Genomic DNA, 21,436 nt, shown 5'->3' with positions numbered 1-21,436 from the left:
TCATTTACACAAATTTATACATGGCTATTTTTCTTTAATTCAAAACTGTCCATTTATTATGTTCAAAGTACCAAACAGGGCTCCTAGATTTATGCTAAAATATTAACTGCTGTCATTCTACAGTTTAAACACAAAAAGACCACCAAGAAAAAGCCTTTCCATTTACACAAAAGTGTGAAAATTAACAGTTAGAAGGTGAAGAAAGGAGGTGGAGGCCAATTATAAACTTGTAATGTTCTTACAACTTTGAAGCATTTGAAATCTTTCAGAAATGAGCGACACTGGTGAGATACCAATAATTTTCCATCATGTTTTTCAAGTTCTTACTGAGTCTCCCTGAAGCCCATACTACTAAGTAAGTGACACATATGGCAGTAGTCTAAATACTGGATCTGTACATTTTCCTGCATGAATTGAATACCCATTATTATCCTATATGTTTATTGCCTACTAGCTGAAGTGCCCGGCGGTGCCGAGGGTCTTTTGAGGGCATGTAGTTGGTGGGAGAGAGAGAGAGAGAGAGAGAGAGCGACTGGGGGGGAAGAGAGAGAGCGACTGGGGGGGGTAAAAAGAGAGAGAGCGACGGGGGGGGGGGGGAAGAGAGAGCGCGACTGGGGGGGGGGGAAAGAGAGAGAGCGACTGGGGGGGGGGAAAAGAGAGAGAGCGACGGCGGGGGGGGGGGGGGAAGAGAGAGAGCGACGGGGGGGGGGGGGGAAAGAGAGCGCGACCTGGGGGGGGAAAGAGAGAGAGCGACCTGGGGGGGGGGGGAAGAGAGAGAGCGACCTGGGGGGGGGAAAGAGAGAGAGCGACGGGGGGGAAGAGAGAGAGCGACGGGGGGGGGGGAAGAGAGAGAGCGACGGGGGGGGGAAGAGAGAGAGCGACGGGGGGGGAAGAGAGAGAGCGACGGGGGGGGGAAGAGAGAGAGCGACGGGGGGGGAAGAGAGAGAGCGACGGGGGGGAAGAGAGAGAGCGACGGGGGGGAAGAGAGAGAGCGACGGGGGGGGAAGAGAGAGAGCGACGGGGGGGGGGGAAGAGAGAGAGCGACGGGGGGGAAGAGAGAGAGCGACGGGGGGGAAGAGAGAGAGCGACGGGGGGGAAGAGAGAGAGCGACGGGGGGGGAAGAGAGAGAGCGACGGGGGGGGGAAGAGAGAGAGCGACGGGGGGGGAAGAGAGAGAGCGACGGGGGGGGAAGAGAGAGAGCGACGGGGGGGGAAGAGAGAGAGCGACGGGGGGGAAGAGAGAGAGCGACGGGGGGGGAAGAGAGAGAGCGACGGGGGGGGAAGAGAGAGAGCGACGGGGGGGGAAGAGAGAGAGCGACGGGGGGGGAAGAGAGAGAGCGACGGGGGGGGAAGAGAGAGAGCGACGGGGGGGGAAGAGAGAGAGCGACGGGGGGGGAAGAGAGAGAGCGACGGGGGGGGAAGAGAGAGAGCGACGGGGGGGGGAAGAGAGAGAGCGACGGGGGGGGAAGAGAGAGAGCGACGGGGGGGAAGAGAGAGAGCGACGGGGGGGGAAGAGAGAGAGCGACGGGGGGGGGGAAGAGAGAGAGCGACGGGGGGGGGAAGAGATGAGAGCGACGGGGGGGGAAGAGAGAGAGCGACGGGGGGGGGAAGAGAGAGAGCGACGGGGGGGGGGAAGAGAGAGAGCGACGGGGGGGAAGAGAGAGAGCGACGGGGGGGGAAGAGAGAGAGCGACGGGGGGGGAAGAGAGAGAGCGGACGGGGGGGGAAGAGAGAGAGCGACGGGGGGGGAAGAGAGAGAGCGACGGGGGGGGAAGAGAGAGCGCGACGGGGGGGAAGAGAGAGCGCGACGGGGGGGAAGAGAGCGCGCGACGGGGGGGAAGAGATGCGCGCGACGGGGGGGAAGAGAGCGCGCGACGGGGGGAAGAGAGCGCGCGACGGGGGGGAAGAGAGCGCGCGACGGGGGGGGAAGAGAGCGCGCGACGGGGGGAAGAGAGCGCGCGACGGGGGGGAAGAGAGCGCGCGACGGGGGGGAAGAGAGAGCGCGACGGGGGGGGGGAAGAGAGAGCGCGACGGGGGGAAGAGAGAGCGCGACGGGGGGGAAGAGAGAGCGCGACGGGGGGGAAGAGAGAGCGCGACGGGGGGGAAGAGAGAGCGCGACGGGGGGGAAGAGAGAGCGCGACGGGGGGGAGAGAGAGAGCGCGACGGGGGGGAAGAGAGAGCGCGACGGGGGGGAAGAGAGAGCGCGACGGGGGGGGAAGAGAGAGCGCGACGGGGGGGAAGAGAGAGCGCGACGGGGGGGAAGAGAGAGCGCGACGGGGGGGAAGAGAGAGCGCGACGGGGGGGAAGAGAGAGCGCGACGGGGGGGGAAGAGAGAGCGCGACGGGGGGGAAGAGAGAGCGCGACGGGGGGGGAAGAGAGAGCGCGACGGGGGGAAGAGAGAGCGCGACGGGGGGGGAAGAGAGAGCGCGACGGGGGGGAAGAGAGAGCGCGACGGGGGGAAGAGAGAGCGCGACGGGGGGAAGAGAGCGCGACGGGGGGGAAGAGAGAGCGCGACGGGGGGGAAGAGAGAGCGCGACGGGGGGGAAGAGAGAGCGCGACGGGGGGGAAGAGAGAGCGCGACGGGGGGAAGAGAGAGCGCGACGGGGGGGAAGAGAGAGCGCGACGGGGGGGAAGAGAGAGCGCGACGGGGGGGAAGAGAGAGCGCGACGGGGGGGAAGAGAGAGCGCGACGGGGGGGAAGAGAGAGCGCGACGGGGGGGGAAGAGAGAGCGCGACGGGGGGGAAGAGAGAGCGCGACGGGGGGGAGAGAGAGCGCGACGGGGGGAAGAGAGAGCGCGACGGGGGGGAAGAGAGAGCGCGACGGGGGGGAAGAGAGAGCGCGACGGGGGGGAAGAGAGAGCGCGACGGGGGGAAGAGAGAGCGCGACGGGGGGGAAGAGAGAGCGCGACGGGGGGGAAGAGAGAGCGCGACGGGGGGGAAGAGAGAGCGCGACGGGGGGAAGAGAGAGCGCGACGGGGGGGAAGAGAGAGCGCGACGGGGGGGAAGAGAGAGCGCGACGGGGGGGAAGAGAGAGCGCGACGGGGGGGAAGAGAGAGCGCGACGGGGGGGAAGAGAGAGCGCGACGGGGGGGGAAGAGAGAGCGCGACGGGGGGGAAGAGAGAGCGCGACGGGGGGGGAAGAGAGAGCGCGACGGGGGGGAAGAGAGAGCGCGACGGGGGGGAAGAGAGAGCGCGACGGGGGGAAGAGGGGGGGAAGAGAGAGCGCGACGGGGGGGAAGAGAGAGCGCGACGGGGGGGAAGAGAGAGCGCGACGGGGGGGAAGAGAGAGCGCGACGGGGGGGAAGAGAGAGCGCGACGGGGGGGAAGAGAGAGCGCGACGGGGGGGAAGAGAGAGCGCGACGGGGGGGAAGAGAGAGCGCGACGGGGGGGAAGAGAGAGCGCGACGGGGGGGAAGAGAGAGCGCGACGGGGGGGAAGAGAGAGCGCGACGGGGGGGAAGAGAGAGCGCGACGGGGGGGAAGAGAGAGCGCGACGGGGGGGAAGAGAGAGCGCGACGGGGGGGAAGAGAGAGCGCGACGGGGGGGAAGAGAGAGCGCGACGGGGGGGAAGAGAGAGCGCGACGGGGGGGAAGAGAGAGCGCGACGGGGGGGAAGAGAGAGCGCGACGGGGGGGAAGAGAGAGCGCGACGGGGGGGAAGAGAGAGCGCGACGGGGGGGAAGAGAGAGCGCGACGGGGGGGAAGAGAGAGCGCGACGGGGGGGAAGAGAGAGCGCGACGGGGGGGAAGAGAGAGCGCGACGGGGGGGAAGAGAGAGCGCGACGGGGGGGAAGAGAGAGCGCGACGGGGGGGAAGAGAGAGCGCGACGGGGGGGAAGAGAGAGCGCGACGGGGGGGAAGAGAGAGCGCGACGGGGGGGAAGAGAGAGCGCGACGGGGGGGAAGAGAGAGCGCGACGGGGGGGAAGAGAGAGCGCGACGGGGGGGAAGAGAGAGCGCGACGGGGGGGAAGAGAGAGCGCGACGGGGGGGAAGAGAGAGCGCGACGGGGGGGAAGAGAGAGCGCGACGGGGGGGAAGAGAGAGCGCGACGGGGGGGAAGAGAGAGCGCGACGGGGGGGAAGAGAGAGCGCGACGGGGGGGAAGAGAGAGCGCGACGGGGGGGAAGAGAGAGCGCGACGGGGGGGAAGAGAGAGCGCGACGGGGGGGAAGAGAGAGCGCGACGGGGGGGAAGAGAGAGCGCGACGGGGGGGAAGAGAGAGCGCGACGGGGGGGAAGAGAGAGCGCGACGGGGGGGAAGAGAGAGCGCGACGGGGGGGAAGAGAGAGCGCGACGGGGGGGAAGAGAGAGCGCGACGGGGGGGAAGAGAGAGCGCGACGGGGGGGAAGAGAGAGCGCGACGGGGGGGAAGAGAGAGCGCGACGGGGGGGAAGAGAGAGCGCGACGGGGGGAGAGGGGGGAAGAGAGAGCGCGACGGGGGGGAAGAGAGAGCGCGACGGGGGGGAAGAGAGAGCGCGACGGGGGGGAAGAGAGAGCGCGACGGGGGGGAAGAGAGAGCGCGACGGGGGGGAAGAGAGAGCGCGACGGGGGGGAAGAGAGAGCGCGACGGGGGGGAAGAGAGAGCGCGACGGGGGGGAAGAGAGAGCGCGACGGGGGGGAAGAGAGAGCGCGCGACGGGGGGGAAGAGAGAGCGCGACGGGGGGGAAGAGAGAGCGCGACGGGGGGGAAGAGAGAGCGCGACGGGGGGGAAGAGAGAGCGCGACGGGGGGGAAGAGAGAGCGCGACGGGGGGGAAGAGAGAGCGCGACGGGGGGGAAGAGAGAGCGCGACGGGGGGGAAGAGAGAGCGCGACGGGGGGGAAGAGAGAGCGCGACGGGGGGGAAGAGAGAGCGCGACGGGGGGGAAGAGAGAGCGCGACGGGGGGGAAGAGAGAGCGCGACGGGGGGGAAGAGAGAGCGCGACGGGGGGGAAGAGAGAGCGCGACGGGGGGGAAGAGAGAGCGCGACGGGGGGGAAGAGAGAGCGCGACGGGGGGGAAGAGAGAGCGCGACGGGGGGGAAGAGAGAGCGCGACGGGGGGGAAGAGAGAGCGCGACGGGGGGGAAGAGAGAGCGCGACGGGGGGGAAGAGAGAGCGCGACGGGGGGGAAGAGAGAGCGCGACGGGGGGGAAGAGAGAGCGCGACGGGGGGGAAGAGAGAGCGCGACGGGGGGGAAGAGAGAGCGCGACGGGGGGGAAGAGAGAGCGCGACGGGGGGGGAAGAGAGAGCGCGACGGGGGGGAAGAGAGAGCGCGACGGGGGGGAAGAGAGAGCGCGACGGGGGGGAAGAGAGAGCGCGACGGGGGGGAAGAGAGAGCGCGACGGGGGGGAAGAGAGAGCGCGACGGGGGGGAAGAGAGAGCGCGACGGGGGGGAAGAGAGAGCGCGACGGGGGGGAAGAGAGAGCGCGACGGGGGGGAAGAGAGAGCGCGACGGGGGGGAAGAGAGAGCGCGACGGGGGGGAAGAGAGAGCGCGACGGGGGGGAAGAGAGAGCGCGACGGGGGGGAAGAGAGAGCGCGACGGGGGGGAAGAGAGAGCGCGACGGGGGGGAAGAGAGAGCGCGACGGGGGGGAAGAGAGAGCGCGACGGGGGGGAAGAGAGAGCGCGACGGGGGGGAAGAGAGAGCGCGACGGGGGGGAAGAGAGAGCGCGACGGGGGGGAAGAGAGAGCGCGACGGGGGGGAAGAGAGAGCGCGACGGGGGGGAAGAGAGAGCGCGACGGGGGGGAAGAGAGAGCGCGACGGGGGGGAAGAGAGAGCGCGACGGGGGGGAAGAGAGAGCGCGACGGGGGGGAAGAGAGAGCGCGACGGGGGGGAAGAGAGAGCGCGACGGGGGGGAAGAGAGAGCGCGACGGGGGGGAAGAGAGAGCGCGACGGGGGGGAAGAGAGAGCGCGACGGGGGGAAGAGAGAGCGCGACGGGGGGGAAGAGAGAGCGCGACGGGGGGGAAGAGAGAGCGCGACGGGGGGGAAGAGAGAGCGCGACGGGGGGAAGAGAGAGCGCGACGGGGGGGAAGAGAGAGCGCGACGGGGGGAAGAGAGAGCGCGACGGGGGGGAAGAGAGAGCGCGACGGGGGGGAAGAGAGAGCGCGACGGGGGGGAAGAGAGAGCGCGACGGGGGGGGAAGAGAGAGCGCGACGGGGGGGAAGAGAGAGCGCGACGGGGGGAAGAGAGAGCGCGACGGGGGGAAGAGAGAGCGCGACGGGGGGGGAAGAGAGAGCGCGACGGGGGGGAAGAGAGAGCGCGACGGGGGGGAAGAGAGAGCGCGACGGGGGGGAAGAGAGAGCGCGACGGGGGGGAAGAGAGAGCGCGACGGGGGGGAAGAGAGAGCGCGACGGGGGGGAAGAGAGAGCGCGACGGGGGGGAAGAGAGAGCGCGACGGGGGGGAAGAGAGAGCGCGACGGGGGGGAAGAGAGAGCGCGACGGGGGGGAAGAGAGAGCGCGACGGGGGGGGAAGAGAGAGAGCGACGGGGGGGGAAGAGAGAGAGCGACGGGGGGGAAGAGAGAGAGCGACGGGGGGGGAAGAGAGAGAGCGACGGGGGGGGAAGAGAGAGAGCGACGGGGGGGGAAGAGAGAGAGCGACGGGGGGGAAGAGAGAGAGCGACGGGGGGGAAGAGAGAGAGCGACGGGGGGGAAGAGAGAGAGCGACGGGGGGGAAGAGAGAGAGCGACGGGGGGGAAGAGAGAGAGCGACGGGGGGGAAGAGAGAGAGCGACGGGGGGGAAGAGAGAGAGCGACGGGGGGAAGAGAGAGAGCGACGGGGGGGAAGAGAGAGAGCGACGGGGGGGAAGAGAGAGAGCGACGGGGGGGAAGAGAGAGAGCGACGGGGGGGAAGAGAGAGAGCGACGGGGGGGAAGAGAGAGAGCGACGGGGGGGAAGAGAGAGAGCGACGGGGGGGAAGAGAGAGAGCGACGGGGGGGAAGAGAGAGAGCGACGGGGGGGGAAGAGAGAGAGCGACGGGGGGGAAGAGAGAGAGCGACGGGGGGGAAGAGAGAGAGCGACGGGGGGGAAGAGAGAGAGCGACGGGGGGGGAAGAGAGCGACGGGGGGGGAAGAGAGAGAGCGACGGGGGGGGAAGAGAGAGAGCGACGGGGGGGGAAGAGAGAGAGCGACGGGGGGGGAAGAGAGAGAGCGACGGGGGGGGAAGAGAGAGAGCGACGGGGGGGGAAGAGAGAGAGCGACGGGGGGGGAAGAGAGAGAGCGACGGGGGGGGAAGAGAGAGAGCGACGGGGGGGAAGAGAGAGAGCGACGGGGGGAAGAGAGAGAGCGACGGGGGGGGAAGAGAGAGAGCGACGGGGGGGGGGGAAGAGAGAGAGCGACGGGGGGGAAGAGAGAGAGCGACGGGGGAAGAGAGAGAGAGAGAGGGAAGGAAAGAGAGAGAGAGGAGGAGAGAGAGAGAGGGAAGGAGAGAGAGAGAGGGAAAGCAAAGGAGGGAGAGAGGGAATGAGAGTGAGAGAGAGGGAGACAGAGACAGAGGGAGGGAGAGAGAGAGACAGAGAGGGGAGGAGAGAAAGGGGAAAGAGGTGGGGGAGCAAGGGGTGGAGTGGGCAGAGAAGGGGGGGGTGGGTGGGGGGGGAGAAGGGTGGGGTGGGTGGGGGGAGAAGGGTGGGGTGGGTGGGGGAGAAAGGGGTGGGTGGGGGAGGGAAGTGGGAGGTGGGAGGGGGTGTGGGGGGGGGAGGGGGTGTGGGGGGGGGAGGGGGTGTGGGGGGGGAAGGGGGTGTGGGGGAAGGGGGGTGGGGGGAAAGGAGGGGTGGGGGTGTGGGGGGGTACGGGTAGAAAGGGAGGGGGGAAGGGGCGGTTGGGGGGGGAAGCGGGTGTGGGGGAAGGAGGGGGAAAGGGAGGGGGGGAAGGGGAGCAGGGGAGCAAGGGGTGGGGAAACATGAAACTTAAAGTACTTATAAAACATTTTTGGTAAATCTTTCTATAACATACACTTTACAACCTCACCAATCTTTTTATTAAAAAAGGGGTCCTCACCTCTCAGTGTGTTGTATCACAAACAATGGCCGCCGCTTGCTTTTTCAGTTGGAAAGATTAGGCCCCGCCCACACAGTCGATTGTCTGTCTTGGTCACCAGGACCCGATTTGGAGCACAGAAGCCCCACCCACTCTATGTTCCTGTACTAAGATGGCCGCGCATGCACTCTGTTACACACTGAATCAAAATGGCGTCGCACTGAAACTTTTCATCCTCCTTGACAAAGATGGCTGCCGTTAACCTGGGGCTGTCAGCAGAAGAAATTTCCTCAGCTGCAAACACAGGATCTTCAGATTATTATTCGGGGCTTGCGACCTACCCCAGTTGCTTATGAAGCCTCCCCACCTACTGACCCCGGGAATGGAGCTGAGGCAGCACACCCTCTCCCCTCTGCCAGTGTTTGTCTCTGTCTAGGCCGGGAGCCTGGGACTAGAGTTGCGCTGCTGGCAGTTGGAGAAGCCTAGGCCCCGGGCCTGGAAAAACGGTGAAAGGTAGGAGAATTATAGAGGTTAGAGAAAAGATTTACAAATTAATTAACTTTTTTTTAAAAACAATGTGTGTTTTAAAAGCAACTTTTTTTTTGCTGGAAATGTAGATTTGAAAAGAAACACGCAGAAAGTGGGAAAAAGAAATGAAAAGTTTGGAATCAAGATGGCGGCGACACACCTTGGTTCAGAATGATAAGGCCCGCCCACACACGCACCGATTGGTCAACCGTCAGGTCACTGAACTGTACGATTGGTCAATCATCACGTCATTCAACTGTAGGATGGCCCGCCCGCACACACAATGAACCCGCCCCCACTCGATGCAAATGAGCGGATAATGAGAGGAATTTTGAACATTTTTTGGATACCGTCGGCACAATTTTTGTCTGACCGTCGGCACAATTTTTGTCGGAGCAAAAAGTAAATACGCCTACAAGAGTCCCCTAATGATGAGCTTTCTTTTGATACAACATATGCGTAGGTACGCTCTATAACTTTTGATTGTATAGCCGGCCAGAGAGACAGACAGCGAGAGAGACAGCGAGAGAGACAGCGAGAGAGACAGCGAGAGAGACAGCGAGAGAGACAGAGAGAGAGACAGAGAGACAGACAGAGAGACATATCCTTTTATATATATAGATTATTGTACACAAACATTAATAATCTCAAAAACACAAATGTTGCTAAAGGACGTCTGCACTACTTATCACAGAGAAAATGCATATAATCCACACTATACCATGCAAACTTCATTTTTGTTCAGTTATCCTCAAAATCATGAGGGGTCTGGACAGAGTAGATAGAGAGAAACTGTTCCCATTGGCAGAAGGGTCGAACACCAGAGGGCACAGATTTAAGGTGATTGGCAGAAAAACCAAAAGCGACATGAGGAAAAAACCTTTTTACTCAGCGAGTGGTTAGGATCTGGAATGCACTGCCTGAAGGGGTGGTGGAGGCAGACTCAATCACAGCTTTCAAAAGGGAGTTGAATAAGTACCTGAAGGAAAACATTTTGCAGGGCTACGGAGAGGGGTCAGGGGAGTGGGACTAGCTGAAGTGCTCTTGCTGAGAGGTGGCACGGGCTCGACGGGCTGAATGGCCTTCTTCCGCATTCTATGAATTTTTTTCTCTTAGCAGCCTGGCAAGTAACTCATTTATACTAGCAAAAATAAATCAGATTTTGTTTTGCCACGACAAATGACGTGACCTATTCAAATCCCAAATCTGTACTGGAGTAAATATGACCCATTTCAAGGGCTGGTGTCCCCTGAGGTTGTTTTAAAAAATATAGATGTTTGCTGAAATTCCTTCTTGGCTATCCACACACTGAGAGCAAACTGAATCAAAGCGAGTCAGAATGTTTAAGTGGATTAATTAATTGCGAAAGTTGCAGTGCATCAGGGATGAGGAAGATCTCAGTTCAATCCCTGGTTTATACTCTCAGCTGGGGCAGCATGGGATCGACAGTTCATCTCTGCACCCTTTGGCAATGCCAGGAGGGGGAAAAAAAATCTAATTTGACACCTTTAATCTTGGATGAGGGTAGGATCTGGTTCAGTTATGATGCCCCCCATGGTTAAATAGCCTGCTGACACTGTTTAGGTTTGCACATGTGCCAACAGCTTAACAAAGTGACTGTTCTACATGTGGAATTGTATCTCTATATGAGTTGACATCTTCAGAAGAGTACAGGAGAAAGTGTGTGTGTGTGTGTGTGTGTGTGTGTGTGTGTGTGTGTGCAAGTAAAGCTGAATGTGAGGTTAGAAATTATTGTCAGTGATGGTATCCTGTGAATGAATAATGTGTTAGTATCAAATTCCACTTTCTGCTATTTCAGCTAAGGCATTAACCAATTTATTTTAGATATACTTTAATTCCAAGGGGTCATTACTCAATTTTGTAAACAAATTACACCAATAGTGCAAATGTGCTCAATATTTCAAATGTTGGTGGGATGGTAGTATTAAGTTTTTGGATTTTATGCTAGACATTGTTCTTGGTTTTAGCATTACCAACTCCTCTCATAAGTTGACCTCACATCCTCTACGAAGTGGTGTGTCTTCACCTGTCCAATACCTAGGTAAACAACAGATAAACCCAAGGGCCAGTGTCACCAGAAGCACACAGACATTTTTTTTTAAAACAGGGGACAGAAGTGGTAGGAGGTTGAAAGGCTCAGTAGAAGGAGAATAATTAAAAGCATAGAACTGACAAAAGCTGAGGAAAGACGCAACCTGGCCGGAACAAAAATTAGATGGAGGATTCAAGTTCTGAGATTTTTCAGAAAGGTATTGTGAATATTTTCATAGACTGGGATAAAAAATCCAATGGACATAGTGTGCAATTACAGCACGACAAATTTACATAAGGTAAAATCCAGCAAAAATGTGGAGATAGGGATTTATAATAGGGAAAAGTTGATATTAAAAGTGTGGCAAAAATATGACAACAGGAAGACAAGTAGTGCAGAAAGGAAGTGTGCACAGACATAAGATTTTTAATAAGATGCAGATAGAAGTCAGATAGCATGCTTACTTCTACATCATCTATGTCCTTCAGCATTTTAAAGACTTCAATCAAATATTCCTTCATCTTGTTTCCCCCAAAGAAAACAAGTTTAGCTCTGTGAGTCTTCCTCATAAGCTTGTTAATTCCTAACCTCGGAATTATCTTATGTATTGCCTCCATTGCACCAATACCATTTTGAAGGCAGGATGCTAACAATTGCACTCATTATTTAAAATGCACTGGTGATTTATACACTGTTTGAATAACTTGTTTCAAACTACAGTCAAATGTTCTTCAGATGAATTCTCGTATTTGATTAATAACAGCTTCACATTGCCTTACAATGATCAATAAGTGCATAATTTCTTTTCATTCTGCACTTGTGCTAAATTGTCAGTTGCGTCTTCCATCAGCTTAAATTTATCCACATTAAAATCCAACTGCCCTTACTTGGACTATTTGCTTAAGTGGTACAAACTTTTTTGAATGCTATTTATTTCCCTAATATGTGTTACTTAGCAGTATTCACTTGGTATAATCAATAAGTTTAATAATATAACTAGATGAACTACTTAACCTCTGTGGAAATTGACAAGAGCTTTTTCCATTTGTTGTCACCTTCTACTCTCAATAGCAAGCCAGTCTTTACTCCAACTAGTCTGCCATTTATTCCTAAGCTTTAACTTTCCTAAAACGTCTTATAGCAATTACCTGCTGAAAATCAAAGGAAATTATATTCACTGGATAGCCCTCACCCACAATGTTAGCTAACTCCTCAAAAAGTTCTGTAAGATTAGTGAGACATAACTTATTGTTTCCAATTGCACGTTGACTGCTCCTTATGGCCTCTTTGGAATAACACCGATAGCAACCAGAATAATGCTCTCAAGCATTTTACCCACTGCAGATGTTGGTCTAATCTTGCTATTTCCTTCTGTATTTGAAACTCATCTTCAAAATTTACTTCTTGGACTGCGCCTAGGATCATCTATCCTGATTTTCCACAACTTCCTGCTTGGTGATCACCATGCCCCCTGTAAAGCAGCTTGGGTTGTTTCATTGTATGAAAGGCAACTCATAAATGTAAGTTGTTGTACAATTTCCAGGTTTGCATTTCAGGTTTTTTTTTAACATCAGAATGTAAATATTCTTCTGTCCTTTTTTTATGAAGCGGATAAAAAAATATTAACTACAGTCATACCTATTTCCTCACCCTGTACCAGTGCATCTGTGGCTCAGTGGGTAGCACACTCACCTCTGAGTCAGAAGGTTGTGGGTTCAAGTCCCACTTCAGGGACTTGAGCACAAAAAGCTAGGCTGACACTCCAGTGCAGTGCAGAGGGAGTGCTGCACTGTTGGAGGTGCCGTCTTTTGGATGAGATGTTAAGCCGAGGCCCCGTATGCTCTCTCAGGTGGACGTAAAAGATCCCATGGCACTATTTCGAAGAAGAGCAGGCGAGTTATCCCTGGTGTCCTGGCCAATATTTATCCCTCAACCAACATAACAAAAACAGATTATCTGGTCATTATCACATCGCTGTTTGTGGGAGCTTGCTGTGCGCAAATTGGCTGCCGCGTTTCCCACATTACAACAGTGGCTCCACTTCAAAAGTACTTCATTGGCTGTAAAGCACTTTGAGTCATCCGGTGGTCGTGAAAGGTGCTATATAAATGCAAGTCTTCCTTTCTTTTAATAACTACACACATCTTCAAAAACATAATTCATATTGAAATTCCTAGGTCATGCCAACTTTTGGAGGATGAGGTGAAGAACATAAAAACTCTGACCTACATTTTGCTATTGTGTTACTGAGAAAAGGCAGCAGAACATGAAATATTTTCCTATTTTTCTTAAAATACTTTAAAAAAAATTGTATACCTGCCCTTATGCTAGATTAATATTAGAATTATTACATGATAACACTTTGTTTAACAATTGCTTCATGCTCTTTCTTCTCCATTCCTACCCCTTCTTTCTGTTTCAGAGTTTTTCCTTACTTCAGGACTGCATCAGCAATGCCTTTGTTACTTCTAGTCTATTCCAATGCTCACTTGTCCCACCTTCCGCCCTCCATAAAATTCAGCTCATCCAAAACTCTGCAGACCATATCCTAATTTTAATATTCTCATCTTTGTGTTCACATCCCTCTATGGCCACGCCGCTCCCTATCTGTAACCTCCTCCAGCCCAACAACCTTCTGAGATCTGTGCGATCCTCCAAATCTGGACTCTGGCGCATCCCCGATTTCAATTGCCCCACCATTGGCGACCGTGCCTTCAGCTGCCAAGTTTTCAGTACCATAAGAACAGATATTCTCTCCAACTATTGGATGCTTATAAGAGCCAGGTTTATGTAACTAATTCATATAAACATTTTACTCTGGATAGTAGTTGAATTTGCCTGTTAAAATATGTATTTTTAAAATAAATATGGATATGAATCTAAAAATCAAATGGTATTCTGATTGTTCAAGCAGTAGTTTAGAAATAACATTTGACTCAAAAATACTGACTGATTGCAACAAACTCTTTATATACCTCTGACAAGCTTCGTTGAATTGGCCCCTAAAGCAAGCATTTAAAATTAAAGGAAAATGTTAAATGTTGCCCCCAATCAATTAAAGAAGATAAAGAGGTTCAGCTTACCTGTAATAAAGCTGGAGGGTCTGAATTTCTTCATCTTGTTTCTTACATCGCTGAAATACACCGTCCCTTTCTTTTTGTGTTGTTAGGAGTTGGGCCTGCAAATGATAACATCCATCTAGTTTCACTACAGTATGCATTCATAGTGGCTATTTATTGTTTTGTTGCTTGCCTAAATTCAAAGGGCTTTGCACAAATGTTTGTTGCACTGCATATTATACAACACTATAAGCTGCTATCCCTGTGCATTAGTTTACAGTAAAGGAAGCACTAACTGGTTTTGGGCTACTTTGTAAACAAACATAGCCTATCCTACTTTGCGAGCATTCAGCTATAGTACTTAAAGTAGAATACAAGCATAGCAAGAGGGCTTTTCTGTATCAAATATTTCAATAGAAAGACACAAACCTATAATCATAAAATATTGCTTTGAAAATCAGAAATGTCCAGTAATATTGGGAAGCAGAAACCAGTGAACAGACTCACAAGAACACAGACACACACAATGGCCTGGATTTTGCAGTCAGCGGTGAAGGGACGGCGCTCGCCGTTGACCTCGAAAAAAGCTGCCCACAAAGATTTAATGGGCTCTAGAGCATAGATTTTCTCTATTCCAATGTCACTTTGAATTTGACGTCAGAAGTTGCTGTCAGTTTTACACAGTAATGACAGCAAGCGGTGACAGTTTCGCCATCATTACAACCGCAAATTTCGGGCCATTATATATATATCTATCTATCTCCCCACCACTTACACCGTCCCCGTTTATCCTAGATAGCTGCCCATATTGGGCAAATGACGCTACAGGCATCAATTACCTGATAAAGCGGGCCACCTATTTCTGGCAGTTTAGCAGCTGTTCATACCTTGTTAAAGTGTGATTACCTTGTCATTAACTATTGAACTTTAATAGATTGGAGACACTAGCAGCAGCAGAGCATAAAACAGCGGGGAAACAGCACCGACCTGATTGGAGACACCAGCAGTGGGAAGTGTCGACAATTTCCAAAAAAATGAAGAGTGACATCACAGGACAGCAGGTAGGTGATTGGCTGGTGAGTATTAAGTTTTTTTTCTCTCTAACCTAGGACAGCGGTTTAAACTAAGGGCGGGAAACTATAACGGACTGTATTAAATTTATAACTTAACTAGTTAAACTATTTAATATAAATAATCATTGAATAAAGACGTTAACTAATTAAATAAATAAAATAAGGCTAGTCTAAGATATGGCAGGGCAGGTTGTGTATCTGGACTGCAGTTTGTGGACGGCGAGACTTTCCCGAGCAAACCCGTCTGCAGGAGATGTCTCCATAATCTCTCCAGCTCAGAGTCATTGAGCTGGAGTGCAAGTTAGAGACTCTGACACATAAGGGAGGGGGAGGAATTTCTGGACAGTTTTATCCAGAATATAGTCATACCCCAGAGGGAAGCACAGGTTCAGGAATGAGGTGGTATGACTGTTAGGGAGACGGGTAGTGGGGATTTAGGAGAGGTTGAGGAGGTCATCCCGCAGACACTGGTCTTGTCCAACAGGTACGAAGTACTCACTAACTGTGAGGACAAGAAAGAAAGACTGCAGGGAGAACCGCCACAATGCAAACCAAGGTGTTATGTTCATTAATAAATAGACATTCTTATTATGAACACAGCTAGCTTTTGCTAGCTACTTTTATTGAGCACATGTGGACTTGTACAGCATCTTGTAGAGGCTTCCATCTTGACTGCTGCCTTGTGGGTCGCCTAGCCTCATGGGTAATGTAGTCTTAATATAATATATAGCTGGGTAGTGTAGTCTGAAACATACAGCTATATACCGCTCTACTGCTCCACCTAGTGTCCACTAGAATGACATGTTATTGATCATTACATCCCCCTTTCTTTGAGGTTTAACAAAATCAATATCAATCAACTTTCAAGAAAACAATAAAGATAATATCAGTAACACTTTTGTTAGTGCTCTATAAACATAAACATTTTCAAAACAGTCAACACATTTTCAAAGCTTTACATTGTACTCAAAGATGAAGTCTATCAGGCTCTTTTACTTCACGTGTGGATCTTCTCAACACGGGTAAGTCTGATGTGTCTTCATGAGATTGTTCTGGCGGTGAATGACAAGATGCAGTTGCGGCATTGTCATCAATCTGGTCTTGAATAGTCTCTTGTGTTTTTAGGAGGGAATGGCGGTTCCTCCTGAGAATCTGTCCTTCCTCAGTTCTCACAGTGTATGACCTTGGTCCTACTTCCTCAAGAACTGTAGCTTTCCTGTTCCATGCATCTGGATCCTCAATCCTGACAACATCATCCTTTGTCAATGGTTTGAGTGTTTTGGATGACTTGTCATAGTATGATTTCTGTTTCAGCTTTAACAGTTGAAGTCTCTGTCTCAGTTCCTCACTCTGCTTTTCATTTGCACAGCAGGGTAGCGTGGTGCGCAACTTGCGACCCATTAGTAGTTCAGCAGGTGAAGAACCACAGTCTAAAAGGTGAGGCTAGGTAGCTCAGCAGGGCGAGGTAAGGATCAGACTTGCTTTCTGTCGCTTTCTTCAGTAGCTGCTTGAGAACTTGAACAACTTTCTCTGCCTTACCATTTGACTGAGCATACAAAGGACTGGATGTGATGTGCTGAAAGTCATAATGTGCTGCAAACTGTTGCCACTCCTTACAGTTGAAGCACAGACCATTGTCGCTAACGGCAATCCTGGGAATTCCATGTCTGGCGAAGATGGATTTCACATGCATTATGACACTGCTTGCTGTGGTGCTTGAGAGCAGCGCCATCTCAGGATAGTTAGAATAGTAGTCAATCACTATTAGATAGTCTTTACCATTTAAATGAAAAAGGTCCATACCAACCTTTTGCCATGCTGCTGTTGGTATGTCAGCTACTATCATTGGTTCCTTTGCTTGTTTGTTTTGGTGTTTCTGACATGTCTCACATTTGCCTATCATGTTCTCAATGTCCTTATTTATGCCAGGCCAATAAACAGTGTCTCTTGCTCTCCTTTTGCATTTTTCAATTCCGAGGTGTCCCTCATGAATCCTTTTGAGCATGTCTTGACGTAGAGCCTGTGGAATGACTATTCTGTTCTGTTTTAGTAATAGTCCACTTGCGACACTCAATTCTGACCTTATGTGAAAATATTTTGGACAGGAACCTTTTGGCCAACCATGATGAATGTTCCCTATTACTGTTTGTAATACTGTATCTTTTACTGTTTCTTCTGCTATTTGCTTTGATTTTGTGTCTGACACGGGCAGCGCAGCAGTGACCATACTCACATGAACATCCACGTCTTCTTCAGTAGAGCTCCCATGACTCATTGTGGGTGCTCGGGATAGTGCATCTGCTAACACTATGTATTTGCCTGGTGTGTAGATCAGTTCAAAGTCATATCTTTGCAGCTTCATCATGAGTTGTTGAATCCTTGGAGACATCTCATTCAGGTTTTTTTTTTATGATGGCAACCAGGGGGCTGTGGTCTGTCTCAACTGTGAAGGTGGGAAGTCCATATATGTAGCCATGAAACTTTTCTAGTCCAACTACCAAGCCTAGACATTCCTTTTCAATCTGGGCGTATCGACACTCAGTATCAGTCATAGACCTGGAGGCATAGGCAACAGGCTTCCAATCTTCACCCTCCGCTTGTAGCAAGACCGCACCTAGGCCATCTTTTGATGCATCCGTTGACACTTTGATTCTTTTTGTTGGGTCAAAGAAGGTGAGTACAGGTGTGGTTGTCAGCACTGTTTTGAGGTTCATCCACTCTTGTTCATGTCTTTCTGTCCATGCGAACTCATTTGTTTTATGTAGCAGGTCTTGCAGACAGGCTGTCTTGGCTGACAAGTTAGGAATGAACTTTCCAATGAAGTTTATCATCCCCATGATGCGTAGCACTCCTTTTTTGTCAGTGGGTCGGGGCATTTTGAGTATGGCGTTTACTTTTTCCATATCTGGCTCTATTCCTTTACCAGATAGATTATCTCCTAGGAAAGTGACTTCCTGGACGCCAAACTGACACTTGGCTTTGTTGAGCTTCAGTCCATTCCGGCGTATGCTCTGTAGCACTTTAGTCAGTCTCTCATTGTGTTCTTTCAGTGTGGAGCCCCAGATGATGATGTCATCAACATAGACCCGAACTCCTTCCAGACCTTCAATTATGTGTTCCATCGCTCTATGAAAGATTTCAGATGCAGATATTATCCCGAAAGGCATTCTGAGGAAACAATACTTGCCAAATGGTGTGTTGAAGGTACAGTATTTGGTGCTCTCTTCATCCAGTTTTAGTTGCCAAAATTCTTGTGAGGCATCGAGCTTTGTAAAGTATCTGGCACCTGACATTTCACTGGTGATTTCTTCTCGCTTGGGAATCTGGTAGTGTTCACATTTTATGTTTGCATTTAAGTCCTTTGGATCCATGCATATTCTTAGATCATTGTTCTTTTTCTTTACACATACCATGGAGATAACCTAGTCTGTTGGCTGTTCGACTTTCCTGATGACTCCTAGTGTGGTCATTCTGTCCAGTTCATTCTTGAGCCGGTCACGTAGGGGTGCTGGAACACTTCGTGGAGCATGTACCACTGGCTGAGCATCCTGCTTTAGCTGGATCTTGTAAGTGAATGGTAGAACTCCAAATCCTTTGAACACATCCTGGAAATTATTCACTACAGAATCCACTGAGTCATCTGGTCTGCTTATGGCACAGTTTATACGGTAAACTCTTTTGACCAGTTCTAAGTCCTCACAAGCTTTGTCACCCAGTAGTGAATCAAGCCTTTCAGCCACAACAGAAAACATGAGATGATGCACTTTGTCTTTGACTGTCACTTTAAGTCTGCATACACCTAAGCTATCTATTTTCTGTCCATTATAGTCCTTCAGTAGTACTGACTTTTTCTGTATTTTGGGCTTTTCTTTCATATTGTTAATGTCACTCATACTGATTAAGTTTGCTTTTGCCCCAGTGTCTAGTTTCAAGGTAACTAATGCTCCATTTACCTGCAGTGGGATCATCCATTTGTCCTCTTTTACTGCATTAACTTTATGTTCAGCATTTTCCATTTCTGAGGGCTGCACATTTTCTGTATCTTTTTGATATTGTCACATGACACCATTCCTACAAAAAATGTCTCACTTAAATCAGTGTCCTCAATTACATTAACTCGTTGCCCTTTCTTAGTTTGTACTTTTGAAAAGCATTGTTTGGCAAAGTGATTCTTTCCATTACACTTTGTGCACATTTTTCCAAACGCTGGGCATTGTCTTAACTGGTGTTTGTAACCACAGCATTTACAATTAAAAATTTCATCCTCCGATTGCTTTTCATTATTGATTTCACTGAAAGTCTGCGCGTGCTTTCGAGCTAGCTCGCTGGCTTGGCATATTTTCACCGCATTTTCCAAATTTAGTTCGGTTTCTCTCAACAGACGTTCCCTGACTTTTTTATCATGAATACCAAACACAATCTGGTCACGAATCATGGATGCTTTGAGCTCAGAGAAATTACATGTCTGTGCTTTCAGTTTCAGATCAGTTATAAAGCTATCAAAAGTCTCATTTTGTTGCTGTGTCCGAAAACGGAAGATGTATCTTTCATACGTCTCATTCTTTTTGGGAGAACAATGTGCATCAAATTTCTGTAGCACATCATCTAATTTGTCTCTGTTCTCCGCTGGATTAAATACAAATGTATTAAATACCTCTAACGCCTGTGGGCCTGCAACCGTAAGCAGCAACGCTATCTTCCTTGCGTCTGGCTTCGTACCGAATCCGATGGCTGCAATGTAGAGTTCGAATTGCTGTTTAAAAGTCTGCCAATTGTAGTCGATTTTTTCTGTGAGTTTCAAACGCTCTGGTGTCTTCAAATTCTCCATGTCGCTTTTCACAATTTTCAGCAGATCTTCACCACCCTGGTACCATGTTATGTTCATTAATAAATAGACATTCTTATTATGAACACAGCTAGCTTTTGCTAGCTACTTTTACTGAGCACATGTGGACTTGTACAGCATCTTGTAGAGGCTTCCATCTTGACTGCTGCCTTGTGGGTCGCATAGCCTCATGGGTAATGTAGTCTTAATATAATATATAGCTGGGTAGTGTAGTCTTATACATACAGCTATATACAGCTCTACGGCTCCACCTAGTGTCCACTATAGAATGACATGCTATTGATCACTACACAAGGCACCGTGGCTCAGAAGGCTGTCCAAGGGGCGGGCGGGGGGGGGGGGGCGGGGGGAAGAGAAATGTGGTAGTAATAGGGGACTCTATAATTAGGGGGATAGATAGCGTCCTGTGCAGCCAAGAATGAGAATCCCAAAGGAACTTGGGAGGGGGTAAATCCAGTTGTCGTGGTCCATGTTGGAACAAACGACATAGGTAGGAACAGGGAGGAGGTCCTGCTGAAAAAGTTTCAGGAGTTAGGCTTTAAATTAAAAAGCAGTACCTTGAGGGCAATAAACTCTGGATTACTGCCCGAGTCATGTGCAAATTGGCATAGAAGCAGACAGATCAGGAGAATTAACAATAATACATGAATTAACACGTGGCTAAAGGGCTGGTGTGGGAAAGAGGGGTTCCTTTTCATGAGACACTGGTACCAGTTCTGGGACAGGAAGGAGCTGTATCAATGGGATGGGCTCTACGTGAACTGGGATGGGACCCATGTCCTAGCGGAAATGGTAAATAGGGAGGTGGCAAAGGCTTTAAAGTCGTAAGAAGGGGGGAGGGATCTACCAGAAACGTAAGCAGCCTGAATATAAACAAAACAGGAAAAGTTAGCATAGGAAAGAATAAAGTAAGGGAGGACATTGACAGGAAGGGAGCAAACAGAATTATAGAACAGGAGTCCAAAAAGATGGTTAAACATAAAGTGAAAGGAAATCCTATTAAAAATGAGTTAAACTGTCTATAATGCAATGCACACAATATCCGTAATAAAACAGGGGAGCTGGAGGCAATCATGCGTTGGGAGGAACCAGACATAGTAGGGATTACTGGGTTACGGTTACAGAAAAATCAGGACTGGGAATTAAACATTGCAGGGTATAACATTTTTGGAAAAGATAGGGAGGGAAAAAGGGGAGGTGGAGTAGCTGTACTTATTAGGGATAACATAATGGCAGTAGAAAAAAGGGACGTAGATATCAGCAAGACAAAAATAAAATCCATATGGATAGAGATAAAAAATAAAGGATCAATTACACGAATAGGCGTAAGTCTACAGACCACCTAATAGTGGAAGGGAGGTGAAGGAAGAAATATACAGACAAATTAGAGAAATTAGTAAAAAAAGAGAATAATAATCATGGGGGATTTCAACTACTCTGATATTAATTGGACAGAAGTGGTAGGTAAAGGGGATAAGGGAATGGAGTTCCTGCAATGTCTACAGGACTCCTTTCTAACCCAATATGTAAAAAGCCCAACAAGGGAGGATTCGCTATTGGATCTAGTTATGGGGAGTGAGCCAGAGCAGATAAGATAAGTAAAAGTAGGGGAACATATTGACAATAGTGACCATAATATAATATGCTTTAAGAGGATAATAGAAAGGACATAAGTATGACAAAAATCAGGTTGACAGACTGGAGAAAAGCTGACTTTGAGGGGCTGAGAATAGAACTTGGGAAGTTAAAATGGGCAACAATATTTGCAAACAACGATGTATAATGATGATTATACAGAGTGCAGGAAAAATATATTCCGGTAAAAGGAAAGAAAAAACTAAACACTAATGAGACTCCATGGATGAATAAAGACATAAGAGAACAATTGAGGGTAAGGAAAGAGGCATACATTAAGTACATAGACAGCAGAGGAGTGCATGATAAGA

At 51.3% G+C, this 21,436-nt stretch overlaps 1 protein-coding gene across 10 annotated transcripts in view; it reads right to left on the bottom strand.

Moving 5' to 3' along the window:
• The window catches only part of mipol1 (mirror-image polydactyly 1), a 418,898-nt gene that overhangs the window by 56,698 nt on the left and 340,764 nt on the right, over positions 1-21,436 (bottom strand). For 8 of the 10 annotated variants that reach the window (XM_086003343.1, XM_086003342.1, XM_086003350.1 and 5 more), the window contains one exon: positions 13,596-13,690. In XM_086003343.1, coding sequence (XP_085859469.1) covers positions 13,596-13,690 — 95 coding nt within the window. Of the gene's footprint in view, positions 1-10,453; positions 10,518-13,595; positions 13,691-21,436 lie in introns of those variants that run through there. The other 2 variants (XM_086003344.1, XR_015080271.1) reach the window with 2 other exon arrangements.

This window comes from Somniosus microcephalus, chromosome 12, assembly GCF_052327205.1.
Source record: "Somniosus microcephalus isolate GS21.2 chromosome 12, FLI_Smic_1.0, whole genome shotgun sequence".
In the NCBI taxonomy this organism is placed as follows: Eukaryota; Metazoa; Chordata; class Chondrichthyes; order Squaliformes; family Somniosidae; genus Somniosus; species Somniosus microcephalus.
The sequence above is the reverse complement of the archived record's forward strand: the minus strand, read 5'-3'. Positions and strand labels throughout refer to the sequence as shown.